Source organism: Bubalus bubalis, chromosome 16 (genome assembly GCF_019923935.1).
Source record: "Bubalus bubalis isolate 160015118507 breed Murrah chromosome 16, NDDB_SH_1, whole genome shotgun sequence".
Lineage (NCBI taxonomy): Eukaryota > Metazoa > Chordata > Mammalia > Artiodactyla > Bovidae > Bubalus > Bubalus bubalis.
In genome coordinates this window covers 21,164,213-21,177,590 of record NC_059172.1, presented here as the reverse complement: position 1 = coordinate 21,177,590, position 13,378 = coordinate 21,164,213, and the positions used below count along the sequence as shown (strand labels likewise).

Genomic DNA, 13,378 nt, shown 5'->3' with positions numbered 1-13,378 from the left:
CTCCTGCTACCACATTTCTGGTTGTTGGTGTTGCTCCAGAGGTGTCCAGGGTAGGCCTCGGTCAGTTCCAGCCTTATTTCACCCCATAGATGCGAGCAAGAAGTTGGGTTTTAGATTGTTAGACCAGGTATAACCTGAGCCCTCCCCTCGCCTTTCTGTTAGAGAGAAGCTCCCCGAGTCGGGTGGACACAGTCTGAGAGGCTTGGGGCAGGGAAGGGTCACAGTTTCCCCCTGAGCCGGCCAGTCCACAAATGGGTCACGGGGGCTGGGGGCTGAGGGGACTGTGCACTCGGTTCACGGGCCCTCCCTTCCCTGCTTCTCCTTCCCTTCTCTGCTCAAGCTCCTTCCACCTGGAGGACGCCCTGACTGCCGTCGGGGAGAAGGTCTGCCTGGAGGTGAGCAGCTGCCTTTCCCTGTGTGGCCTCAGCCCCCTCACCACGGAAAAGGAGGCTGTGCTCAAGGGTCAGATCCAGGCCGTGGCCAGTCCCGACAACCCCATCCGCAGGATCGTGGGTACGTCTGGGGGAAGTCGGGGCCAGGGATGTGCCTGTGATGGGCTGGCGGACATTGTGGAGAGGAGAGGGATTAAATCACCTCTGTGTGGTGAGGGCGACCCCAAGTTCTGATAAGCGACCGGCAGCCAGCACTGTCCTAAGGGCTCTGGCTTTGGAATCCCGGGTCTTGGTTCAGAACCCTGCTCCAGCACCATGAGGTAGTGGGAAATATCCGTATTGGTCTCTGCCCCTGGTTCCTGGCACAGAGCTGCTGGGACTCTGGTGGTTTCCTCCGTGAGAAGAGCTCTGGGAGCACCTTTTATTCGAATATTTGGTCTTTTCCTGATCCGGAGCTCCTGCAGCCTTTGGAATTTCCTGGGTTTGGGGAGCATCTTTTGTTCTGAAGAGGTGACTCTTTGGACTCCCTCTTGGGGGCTGGTCCTCCAACAGGCCAAGCCATGATTAGAAGTTTGGAACTTTCAGCCCTACCCTCCATTCTCCAGAGAGAGAGAGGAGAAGGACTAGAAATGCCTGCAAGATGAGCCCTTCATGAAAGTCCCAGAAGTACAGGGTGTGGAGAGCTTCTGGGTGCGTGAACACATCCGTGTAGGGGGTGGGTGGTGCGTGCACCCCTGCTGCACAAGAACAGAGGCTCTGGCCCTTGGAATTCTCCCCGCCTCGCCTCATGAATGTCTTCACTGTTCACTTGTATCCTTTATCAGAGCCTTTATTATATAATAAACCGGTGAAACCTCCCTGAGTTCTGTGAGCTGCTCTGGCAGATCACAAATCCACGGGAAAGGATGCCATGTGAACCTCCGATGTGTAGTCAAGTCAGACAGAAGTGGTGGGTGACCTGGGGACCTACTCCTTCGGGTTGGTGTCTGATGTGGGCATCAGCCTTGTGGGCCTGAGCCCTTAACCTGTGGGAACAGAGGCTATGTCCAGGTGGTGTCAGAACTGAGTAAGATTGTGGGACACCCAGCTGGGGTCACAGACAATTGCTTGGTGGTGGGAACCCCTCTCCCCCAGACCTGGAGTCAGAAGTGCTTTGAGGGGCTTCCGTGGTGGCCCAGATGGTAAAGAAATCTGCGGTGCAGGAGACCCAAGTTTGATCCCTGGGTTGGGAAGATCCTCTGGAGGAGGGCATGGCAACCCACTCCAGTATTCTTGCCTGGAGAATGCGCATGGACCGAGGAACCTGGCGAGCTGCAGTTCATGGGGTCGCGCAGAGTCAGACACGACTGAAGCGACTTAGCACGTGTGCCTGGCGGTCCAGTGGTTAAGACTGCGCACTTCCAGTGCTTCCACCGCTCGGGGCACAGGTTTGATCCCGGGTTGGGGAACTAAGATCCCACATGCCGCAAGGCGCGGCCAAAAGAAAAAGAAACACAAAACAAAACCCAGAAGTTTTTTAGACGTTGTAATGGGGCAAGGGTGAGGAGAAGCACAGCTGTAGGTCAAGACTAGGATGGATTTTCTTTGCAAGTACTTACTGTGTAGCTTGAGGAAGTGATGTGATACTTGAGATTCTTCATCTCTAAAAAGGGAGTACTACCAGCAGCACCTCTAGGGTTGCTGAGAGGACTGCCGTGATCATATTAAATATAAGTAAGGTCCTTCCTGCCGAACCTGGCAGCACATAGGACTCTGCAACAAGTCGCAATTAATAAAAATATTACTGCTATGTGAGCTGTTCCTTTCCATCATCACTGTTTGATTCTGTTCACTGGTTGATCAAGGAACACATCTAATATTTAATTTTTAGGATTATTGTTATTTGATTGTGAAGTCCTTCCTCAACTTCTTTGTGAAATCAGATAGCTGTTCCTCTTATAAATAATGAAAAGTTAGCAGGTTTCAGGCAAAAACAGAATGATCCATAGTTATCAGATTCTGAGTAGAGGCTGAACCAGCAATATGGGTGTGCTTCTAATACTATCACTTGGTTTTCTTTATTCCTAGGTAATATTTTATGATGGAGAAGGAAATGGCAACCCACTCCAGTAGTCTTGCCTGGAAAATTCCATGGACAGAGGATCCTGGCGGGCTACAGTGCATGGGGTCGCGAAGAGTTGGCCGCTACTGAGCAACTGAGCAAAATATTTTATGAAAAGAAAGAAAGTCCCTCAGTCATGTCTGACTCTTTGCGACCCCGTGGCCTGCCAGGTCCATAGTATTCTCCAGGCAAGAATACTGGAGTGGGTTGCCATTCCCTTCTCCAGGGCATCTTCCTGACCCAGGGGTTGAACCCAGGTCTCCCGAGTTGACAGGCAGATTCTTTACCATCTGAGCTACCAGGGAAGCCCTGCCAAAACAAGAATGCTGTCAGAAGTGGGATTTATAAAAAGAGAGTTACATGAATCAGTGTTTTTTTAAAATATTAGATTTTTCCACCCCAGGCCTGCCTTAGTTACAGTTTCATCTTTGGATTCCTCAGGGGGAGCCTCCTGATGTTGCAGGGCCCTCAGACCCTCAAGATCATTGTCGTCAAGTGGGGTGTGGAGGCGGGAAAGGGCTGTGAGGAGACCGCTGGCTACCAGGCTGCCCTTGGTTCTGCCAGCTAAGTTCAGTCACAGCCAGTGGCGGTGTGTTACTGGCATCCAAAGAGTGTAAGTCAGTCACACCTGAGAAGGTTCCCTAGTTGAGGGGGGCGTGAAGTTTGAAAACACTTATTCGATATAAATGCCCCTGTTGCTTTTGTAATAAAATCTGCAAGGTTGCGGCTTGCACACACTCTTTTGGCAGCTGAGGCTGCACAGGAAGGTATAGCACTATCATAGGGGTGAGGGTGCGGGGCTAAGAAAGCAAATGAAGTGATTCCAGGGAGTAGGACAAGCTGCCCACAGCTCCGTGAGCTTCACTGTGGGCTGTGGAGGAGGAGGCTCAGGCTTCTCTCATGGGCTTTGTGGGAAAAACTAGATCACAGGTTAGCAGTGCTGGAATCGTCTTTCTTTCTCCTCTTTTTAGAACTTGTATTTCTTGCTTTGTTTTTCCTCCCACTTTTTATGTGATCTTCAACAGTGGCTAATGTTGGTCTCATTGCACCCTGCTGCTCTGAGAGCAGAGCCTGTCAGCACCCTAGACTCTCCTTAATCATCCATGCATTTATCCTTGCTTTCCAAGTATATTATTTGGGACATTGCCTGGAGGCCGGGTCTCGTGGCAGGCATTGGGTGCCAGGGAGAGAGCGACAGACAAGAGGAGCGTGGTCCCACCCTGTGGAGGAAACATTACCAAAGAGATGAATGTTCAGAAGTGGGAGGTGCCCCAGGGTGATCAGGGAAGACTTTCTCAAAAAGGTGATGTTTAGGCTAAAAACTGAAGCATAAACAGAAGTTTGTAAAGTCGCCCTAACTAGGAAACAAACATCTGCTTTCTCTTCAATCACAGATTCCCGAATCCTGACCTTCTTAGACGCCTACCTTGCCTCAAGTCATCAGAAGCCATCGCCCATAGCCCCTGGGGGATTGGGTCCGATTCAAAAAGAGTTGGAGGAAGTTGCCGTTAAATTCGTGCGCCTGGTCAACTATAACAAGATGGTGTTCAGTCCCTACTATGACGCCATCCTCAGTAAGATCCTCGCCAGATCCTAACGCGTATAGTCCCTGTAGCAGCAGTATTACTTGCTCGACCTGTTCTCAGCTGTGATGTGGCTTTGGAAAATGGCTATTTAGTACATTTCTGTTTAATAGCACAGATTCCAAAAGGAAGAATATTGTGTATCAATGTTGAGAAGACTTGTTGGAAAATGCACTGAATTCTCTTTTGGGGGTTTGTATTTATGAGCGCAAGTTTACATCAGAGAGGCTGTTGTCCTGAGTTTCATAGGTAACACTCAGCTTTTAACGGGACTGTCCTGTGTATATCACGGTTGTAGCTGCCTGTCTCTCCCTGGAGTCTGGGACCGCTCTTCTGCCATCTGGGTTGTTTTTCTTTTAGACACCCAAGAGTATCTGCCAGCCACCCCAGAGTGAGAAGCCAAGCCGTGATGCGTTTAGACGCGCCCCTCTCTTGCACATCCCACCCCTCCTCCCTCCAGGTATTTAAGTTAGAACTTTATAAATCTTACTGCCTCCCGTCTGCCCCCCTCGACCCCCAGTTATTTATTGCTTTCTCCCCTCCTGGCCCAGCCAGAGCCCTAGAATCCTTTCATTCTGGAGGAGTTATTAATACTTGATTTAAAAAAGCTTTCTCTTTTGTACAAAATTACTTCTGAACCTGGATGATAGTGTTTATGGGATGTAGAGAAAGGAAAATTCTTTGATTTTTATGTCTTGAAAGTTGAGGAATCTTTTAAAAAATAATATGCTAGTGTAATATAAAAGAAGACAGATATCGGAAGTTTTTACTGAAAAGTTCACTCTGATACAACACCTCGAGGTATTGACTGAATTCGAATTCCAGAATTGGATTTAAGTGTTTTCAGATAAAATAGCATAAGCTCACTTACTTCTCAGGTAATGAAGTTATAGGAAATCTCTGATTTTCGAGCAGTATTTATCTAGGAACTTGAGTGACCAGAGTTCCTGACATACCCTGTGGCTGAAAGGGTAGCTTGGGGTCTCATAGATGACCTGTTTTGGTAAAGAATAAATGTGTATCTTAGGGACGTTATGTGAGAAACTGAACTGTGAAGTCATTGGGGTGATCCCCAGCTGCCAGAACCACAGGGGTGGCGTCAGGCAAGGAATCCCTTCATTCAAGCCCATAAGGGTGGGGGTGGAGCTGAGGACAGGGTTGGGGAAACATCCACCCTGTGGACCATCTAGTGATACCAGGTTCCAGAGGAGCTACTGGTTATACTGGGAGGGATGTGATTTCTCCATCTGTTTGCTTCAGACTGCACTCTAATATTTTTACTTGCAGTCAGAAATGTAAGCTGGGTTCCATGGTCAGAGGTCATATTAATAAAGGTTAGTCTCAAGGACAAATCCTCTCTGGTTTCCTGGGCAGAGGTTAAAAGCTCAGTAAGTAGAACTTTTAAAGAACAAAACCACATCCTCTGTAGCGTGTTCAGTGAGGTCACCTCTGGAATTGTTCCTGGAGGTCAGGCTGCCGTGGCAGCTGCGCTCACTGGTCGTAGAGAATGAGGTTCAGTGGGTGGGGTGGGGGGGCACTCTGGCTTGCCTCAACCTCAGTGTTCAGGGGTTCCCCACCCCATCCAAGGATGTGGGAGAGGGGTGTAACCCCCCGATGCAGGGCGGGTCACCACCTCCTGTAGCCATTTTCCCTAAATCTCCAGAGTTCTTCATTCTGCTTCTTTTGCAAGAATTAACTCTTAGTAGATTTTTTCCCCCTCATGGGTTCCTACATGGATAGAGTGACGTTTGGACAGTTTGAAATCTTGATGCCCATGTAACAGGGAGCTTCACAGACTCCTGTGGCCCCCACTACCTCAGTGTCCCCTGGTGGAATTCTACAAGAGCCAGAATGAAGACAGTAAAGTTCAGAAGCACGATATTCATATTGAATCGTTTTGCTGTTGCTCTTTGAAGATATGTGAGCTAGTTTTTCTTCCTGGAATCTCATAGGATTATCACTAAGGGCCAGGAAAATTCGTTTAGTTATTTAGTCACTCAGGAAATGTTTGCTAAGCATCTACTTAGAGCTCCCCCAATCCAGGGTATTCTGTCCCTCCAAGACAAAATACCTTTGGCATATAAATTATCCTTCAGAATTGAACTGGTTTTATATATATACTGCATGCTGGTTGGATCTGACATGGTTTCCTGCCCAAAAGGGTTTGTGGAAAACATATCTTTATGGAAGTGCTAAGTTTATTTGGCAATAGTACTTCACCACAAGTGGGTAGAACTGAGCGCCTTGAGAGCTGGGTTGCGATCAGCAGGTCAGCTTGATTTCTCTGATAGTTTCCTAAATGAATGAGTGAGTGAGTGAATAAAGGTCTAGAAGTCAGCTGTCAGTTGATGAGGTGACTAGTGGGTGGCGTCTCACTGTATGTAGTTTTCTTTTTTTAATCTCATTAATTCTAAAGCAAGCTGTAAAATGTGATTGTTCATGTGATGTAACCCTATAAATATACTTCAGGTAAGAGTTACACTGATATATCTTACTGATTAATGCAGTGGACAGGTATATAGGAACTTTTTCTCTGTGAAGAAAAGTTATTAAAAAGTTTGACTCAATAGGCATAAAACGTGCACATTACTGGCTGATAGTTCTGAATGGCTTATTTAGCAGTTCTGTTTTTGTGGCTTATTTTAATTTCTCCGAAGTCTTAAGATTCCTGGGAATAGAGCAGCCTCATTTCCTGCTGAATTTCAAGGGAGTGAATAGGTGTTTGCTGTTTGACTTCCAGTGATCTTTTGACATGCTCTGACTTGTATGTAAAGCACTTGTTTTTCTTTTGAGGCAGAACAGTAGAGTGGGAGGACTGAGAGCTGTCAGGAAACCAGAGCTCTAATCCCATTTCTGTCATGTGATTAGCTGGAGCAAATCGGGACCCATTTCAGTACCCATAGAATGAATGGACTAGAAAAGGGCCTTTCAAGTCTGACATTCTGTGATGAATTTGACTGGAATAACTGAAGTAGACTGCGGTCGGATTGTGCAGAGATCTGACTTAGAGGAAGATCTGGGTTGAGTCGTTCCTCTGTTGCCTTCTTGCAAGGAAGGCTCTGTGACATTGGGCCATTCTTCCTTAGGCTTTGTAAAACAAGAATACTAATTCACACTTCCTGTGAGGATTAAATTTGATAATGGATATTAGAATGCTTTGTACACACAAAAGAACTATAAATGGCTTTATTAGCAACAAAGAAGAGTATTGTAACCTTTTTGCCTGTAGGTGATGACAGATTTGACTGCGGGTGCCCAGCCTCCTTCAGTCAAGCACGTTTTACAGGCCTGTAGGGAAGGTTTTCCTCCTGTCCTGTCCCAAGACTGTTATTTTCTTTTATCCCCTCTTCTGTACCAGAGCTGCAATCTTACTTCTCTTACATGCTGCCACTCACCTGCCCTCCAGTGATTTCTCACTTCCACCTCCGTATTATTTGAAGTAAATGAATGGATGACTGAATGGTAGTGGATGATAGGCTATGAAACTCATATTAAAAGGCACTATCTCATTGAAAACCTAAATAAAGAATTACAATGATGTTTGCAATTGTGTATTTATATTGGGTTTTATATACCTATTTTAATGGTTTGCCTTTTTATTCATTTTTCAAAGCACCTTCATGGGACGGGGAAAGGAGAAACTTTTAAGCCTGAAATCCTCTATTAACCTACCGAATGTTCACTGATACTTTCAGAAAAAGCTAGAGTCCTAGAAATGTGTCAGAAACCTGAGCAGGCAGAATTTTACCTAAAACTGCCTTTAGTGTGGATTTCTGTCTTACCTATGTTGCCTTCTGAACTAACATATAGTTCAGAAGGCCCGATCTGATGGGATGTCACTTAATTTAGAAATCAGTTGTGTCTGACGTTGGCATCAATAGTCAGACTTCACCATTTTTGTATTTGTTTTATCTGAACTAAGCCTAGCTTCCCTGGTGGCTCAGGTGGTAAAGAACCTGCCTGCAATGCAGGAGACATGGGTTTGATCCCTGGGTAGGGAGAAGGAAATGGCAACTCACTCCAGTATTTTAACCTAGGAAAATCCCATGGACAGAGGAGCCTGGCATGGGCTACATGGGATACATGGGGTCACAAAGAGTCAGACGTGACTTATGACTAAACAACAACCTATCTGAACTAAACATTGAGAGTCTTTAAGTGCAACTTTTGACTTAAAGCAGCCTTAAAATCAAAGTAACACTTTTTTTCCTTTCTCATTCTTATTGCCTCTGCTTTCTGAAGTACTGCTTGCTGTGGGCTCAAAGTAGAAATTGGTCACGTCTTGGACAGGGAAGAAAATTTAGTACATGGAATTGTTTTTTTTAACTTTTATTCCCAGAGCTGATAAGCTAACTTCTGTTAAATATTTAAAGTTTTACCTAAATCAGTAATATGGTAACTGAGTTTTGTTAACTTGGCATGAATTAACCATTCAAGAATTCTGAAATTTGTATTAAATAAAATATAACTGCACTTGCTGAACATCACAGTTAAGTAAAAACTACCAACTTTAATGAAGTTTGCTTTGGGAATTGAAATGTAAAAATCAAAATTTATGAACATGGTGATTTTAATTTTACTATCATATAAATCAACTCTTAGTTTTACATATTAAGTATATGCCAGTAGAGGATTATAAAATTACCAAATAAATTCATAATTATCCCCCAAGGTCAACATGCTGACAAAAATGGTTTTATATTTTTGTTCTTTTCCAGTAGTACATTTGATCACTTTTATATTTACTAGGTAGCTATAACCTTTTACTTTATGTGGCTATATAGATAAAACCTCTTGTTTGAAATTTAGTGCTAACAGCCAGAGTTTGACTGATTTTTGTTTAGGAAGGATTTATGGTCCTTAAATTTCATCCAGTTCTAGAATTGTGGGGAGATGCTATCATTGTTTTTATGAAGAGGAAAGATATGAACATCTTTTGGTAATTTCTCTGCGTCCAGCAATATGGATATATGAATCCTTGGACATGTAGGGCTGGCTATATATACCACAGGAGTCTGCACAGAGTTTCAAAAGTGAGTTCAGATTTCTAACATCATGCTACTTGATGTTAGATGAAGGAATTAATTATCAAACATTCACAGAGAATCATACTAAAAACCAAAAGTGCATATATATAGACAGAACATTAAGTTCTACATATATAGAGAGAATATTAAGAAAATGTTTTCTTCTTAACAAGAAATAATCTGAAGTTTAAATGTCATATAATTTCTAGGGAAAAAAATCTTAGAAATAAATGCAGTAGGAGCAATTATAATACATATAAATGGCCTTAACAGTCCTTAGTCCCCAGAGAAGGCAATGGCAACCCACTCCAGTGTTCTTGCCTGGAGAATCCCAGGGACAGAGGAGCCTGTTGGGCTGCCGTCTATGGGGTTGCACAGAGTCAGACACGACTGACGCGACTTAGCAGCAGCAGCAACAGTCCTTAGTAGCACTTTTCACCAAGGTAGGTAGGGGTGTGTATGTGTGTTTTCTTGTTACAATGCTTTAAAAAAAAAAAAAAGATCATTTTCCTTGCATAATCATATGGCTTTGCTCATATGGAAACACTCTTACAGACCATTACAGGTATTTGAAATCAGTTTGTCTTCAATACACTACCCAACGATAGCACTCCAGCAAAGATTGCATATCTCTATATTTTAAAGTCTGCTATATGGTACTATATGGTACTACTTGTGCCTTTCAGGTTGTATTGTTGATAACCATGATATTAAAAAGAAAACCCACACAGCTTAAAAATGATACTTAACAAAATCTGAGGTAGAGCTGACTTTGTTTTAAGGAAATTTTACTCAGCTTCACTGGTAAAATACTGGAGACACACTTGTGATCAACTTCGGTAAGTATAACTTTGCTACATGTAAGTTTATATAAGAAACTGATAGAACTTGTCTTCATTTGTAGAAATATTTGAAGCTGAAATTTAATCACACTTGAATTCAAATTCTAAACTGTGTACCCAATATGTAAGATTGTCTTTTTATAGCCTTACTACTTTTCCTCTTGTTTTTTTTTTTTTTTTTGGTCCTTATTTTTAGCCTTTATTCTGAATCAATCACAATCCTCAGGGCTCAACTTGTTTTTGGTCTAGTTTTCTAAAAACGAGCCTAGAGGAGGTAATGCTCCTAATAAAGAGCAAAACAATTCTTCTGACTTATTTTTTTTAAGGATAAATTTTTGCTCACTGTAATCAGTTTTTGGTTACTTGGCCACAGTTTTCTTTGATAGGTAAGAAGTGGATTTCTTCAGCGCGAAACACACTCCACACTCTGAGTGTGGACCGTTGCCGAGGGCTAGTGCAGCCAGCCAGTAGTTTTTCTTTAATGAACACTGAAATACATGTGAGAGCAAGACAGTGAGTGATTAAAGGAATACCACACTTATGTCACTTTTAAGAGAGACGAAAGATAAAATAGCTCAGTCTCCCTCAGATTTAATTTGGGGAAAATGCATTCATATTTGAGGATTTCTAAAATGTTTAATTTATCTCTTAAAAATGGATCCCTCATGTTTTCAAATAGTAGCAAAAAAGACCAGGAAAGGACAATAGTTGTATATGTGGTAAATACAAGATGACTTGTATTGTTGACGTTTATTTGTAAACTGTATTGGCTGAATAACATAAGCTGCTATTTCAGATGTGAACGAAAGCAGCAGCAGGAGACATGACTTTTTTTGAGATCCTTTTATTTTTTAAAGGATTGTTTTAAAATGTTTGTTAAACTACAAAACCGATTCCGTACATTCTGCCATAAATAAAATGAACAATAAGGCAGGACTCTACATAAGCAAACCAAAACAGCTGTTTTCAGAAAATGTGATAAAATGCTTTACAATCATAAGCCATCCAGTTTTTAAAATAAAACTGTTGAAAACCCACAAGTCTTCAAGTGGTACATACAAGACACCCTTGAAGCAGGAACAAAATGTGGTTCTGCCACTTAGTACTGTTCTCACACTTTTGAAAACCTAGTTCTGCTTAGAGCATAGGTCTATTCCAAATCCTAAAATTCATGTAGGTTGGTTGTTGTTCTCAAGAACCATATGATAGAGGCACCAATGACAATACAACTTTGTTTCCAAGAACCTTGTAACAAAGCATTGTCTCTTTTAAACATACGACTTAGAGGCAAAAGGATAAGAGTTTTCTTCTGAGGCGGGCGCTACACCTGCTTCACCGGATTCGCTTCTGCTGCCTCGCCCTGTAAATGTCATGAACAGGGGGAACCACAGCTCCCTTTTCCTCGTCTTCATCTGAATCCTCATTGGGCCTTTTGACAGCCTTCGTGAGCACTGCATTACTTTCCACTGGGCCGTTGCCTTCTACCGCTAGCTCTGGGGCTCCTCCAGTAATGATCCTCACAGCTTCTTCAACTGCTATTGAAGCAAAACAAAAGGACTATTGGAGGGTGTTTACAAGTATGCCACTGTGTCATTCACTTTGTTACACAGCAGAAACTAACACAACATTGTTAAGTACCTATAGCCCAATTTCAAAAAAAAAGTACGCTGTGAAGGAAAACATATGTACTACTTTGGATACTTTATCATTTTGTAGTGTCCTATTAGCAAATTCTGAGATAGTACTACTGATACTAAATAAAGACAAAAAACTATGGTTAAAATTAATACAGTTTTCATAAGCAAAATCTGATAGTGCATGTTCACATGAAGAGAAAAGATAAGCTTTTTATGATATTTTTCTTAGCAGAATTAGAACATGAACTGGCCTCTCTGCACCAAAGAGGTTTTGGACCCCTGCGAGGTGTCACTGTACTGCCGCAAGGCGGCTAGCTGGTTTTGGAAGCTTCCGTGGCGATCTCTCCTGTCTTGGAGACAATACTGTGAATTCCACTCTAAAAATGGAGCCTCAATCACTTACTATTTGGTATCTTGCATCTTCGGAAAATTTCCATTAGTTCATCCACTTGTACAAAAGGACCCTATTTTGACACAAAGAAAACTTAATCCCCAATAATCTGACAAGTTAAAATAGCCCCACTTTGTATTTCCCAAGATAAAAAAATACATAATTACTATATTTACCCATAGAGCAAGTATCTGTCATGAAAATGGTGAACAAACCTGGAAACAAATAGGAGGAGGGAGAAGTTTCATTAAAACAACTGCTGCAGGTGGCACTGGGAACACTCCACCAGGGACAGGGTGCAAGCCCGGAGCTATAAGAGAAAGGAATAGAGGAATGGGACGGAAGAATTTCTATACGTGTAATAACTAACACAAGTAATTTGTACATTAATTACTATGTACAAAGAGTCTATGTTGCTTAAAAACATCTTAAAATGTTTTTAGTGTTTTATATGTTTGACCAAACTCAAGTGGGTGAGACAGTGAAAGCAGTCTCAACCTCATGGCCACTGGGGGGCAGAAAAGTAAACAAGTGACTTTGCGTAAGATGATCCAGAACCTGAGTTAGTCAGTTTTTGTCAAAGATCATGTCTAAGCCTCACAAGTCATTTTTTCAGCAAGCCCATTTAAAGTCAGTTATACAATAACATATTTCATTGTAAGGGCCTTGTTCAAATAGAATTCAGAGACTACTACATATTAGTAACTATAAACAATACCAAATATCACCAAAGTAAGTTTCCAGCTGTGCAGGTAACCTGTATGTAGCGGCATTTCAGAAAACTCTCTTAAGTATCACTGCCGAATGTGTTACTACAATCTGGATCAGTGAGGTTTTTTGTTTAAGACATTTTAAATTCATCTTGATCCAAAGATTATAGCCAAATCACTTGTCATTATTGACCCTGAGTCTAATTATTAACCTACAATGGAAAGGTCACATTAGTTTGCCCCCTCCAACCCCCACACACCTCTGGATTTAAACCAACAAACAAACTGAGGTCTCAGTACTGGATCTAAAGTCATGGCTTACGTGCTAAATGTCGTGGCTGAAATGGAATCATCTGCTGAGTGTCTGGTTTAGGGTATTCTGGTTTTCTATCCACTTCATCTTTCAGAACAGGCACTATAGAAGGAGCTACAACTGGGTCTGGAATTATAGCTGCTAGCTTAGCACGGGAGACATCCTGAAAATGCAGAACAGAAGAATCCTAAACCTGAAAAAGGGACTTACAGAGTAGAACTGTGCAATTCTACACTCCTGAGGATACACTAAATAGCTGGGTTAAAACCATAGTGAGAATGGAGAAAGAAAAGTGAGAACTTCCATGACAGTGAAGACTGACAAGTGTTAAGAGTCATTAGACTCAGTGTCACCAGGGGGGACATTTGTAGGATCCTTTTGT

The 13,378-nt window shown here is 42.7% G+C and overlaps 2 protein-coding genes across 9 annotated transcripts in view; one reads left to right on the top strand and one right to left on the bottom strand.

Annotated features, from left to right (window-relative positions):
• The window catches only part of TCP11L1 (t-complex 11 like 1), a 34,769-nt gene extending 27,146 nt beyond the window's left edge, over window positions 1–7,623 (top strand). For 6 of the 7 annotated variants that reach the window (XM_006080386.4, XM_006080389.4, XM_006080390.4 and 3 more), the window contains 2 exons: window positions 341–513; window positions 3,888–7,623. In XM_006080386.4, the coding sequence (XP_006080448.3) occupies window positions 341–513; window positions 3,888–4,090 (376 nt within the window). In that variant the 3' untranslated portion in view covers window positions 4,091–7,623. The remainder of the gene's footprint in view (window positions 1–340; window positions 514–3,887) is intronic. The other variant, XM_025266260.3, reaches the window with a different exon arrangement.
• Window positions 7,624–10,662: 3,039 nt separating this feature from the next.
• The window catches only part of CSTF3 (cleavage stimulation factor subunit 3), a 68,483-nt gene continuing 65,767 nt past the window's right edge, over window positions 10,663–13,378 (bottom strand). Inside the window, exons 18-21 of one of the 2 annotated variants that reach the window (XM_006080395.4) lie at window positions 13,006–13,159; window positions 12,189–12,283; window positions 11,986–12,046; window positions 10,663–11,480 (exon numbers count right to left, since the gene is read on the bottom strand). In XM_006080395.4, coding sequence (XP_006080457.1) covers window positions 11,278–11,480; window positions 11,986–12,046; window positions 12,189–12,283; window positions 13,006–13,159 — 513 coding nt within the window. In that variant the 3' untranslated portion in view covers window positions 10,663–11,277. Of the gene's footprint in view, window positions 11,481–11,985; window positions 12,047–12,149; window positions 12,284–13,005; window positions 13,160–13,378 lie in introns of those variants that run through there. The other variant, XM_025266255.3, reaches the window with a different exon arrangement.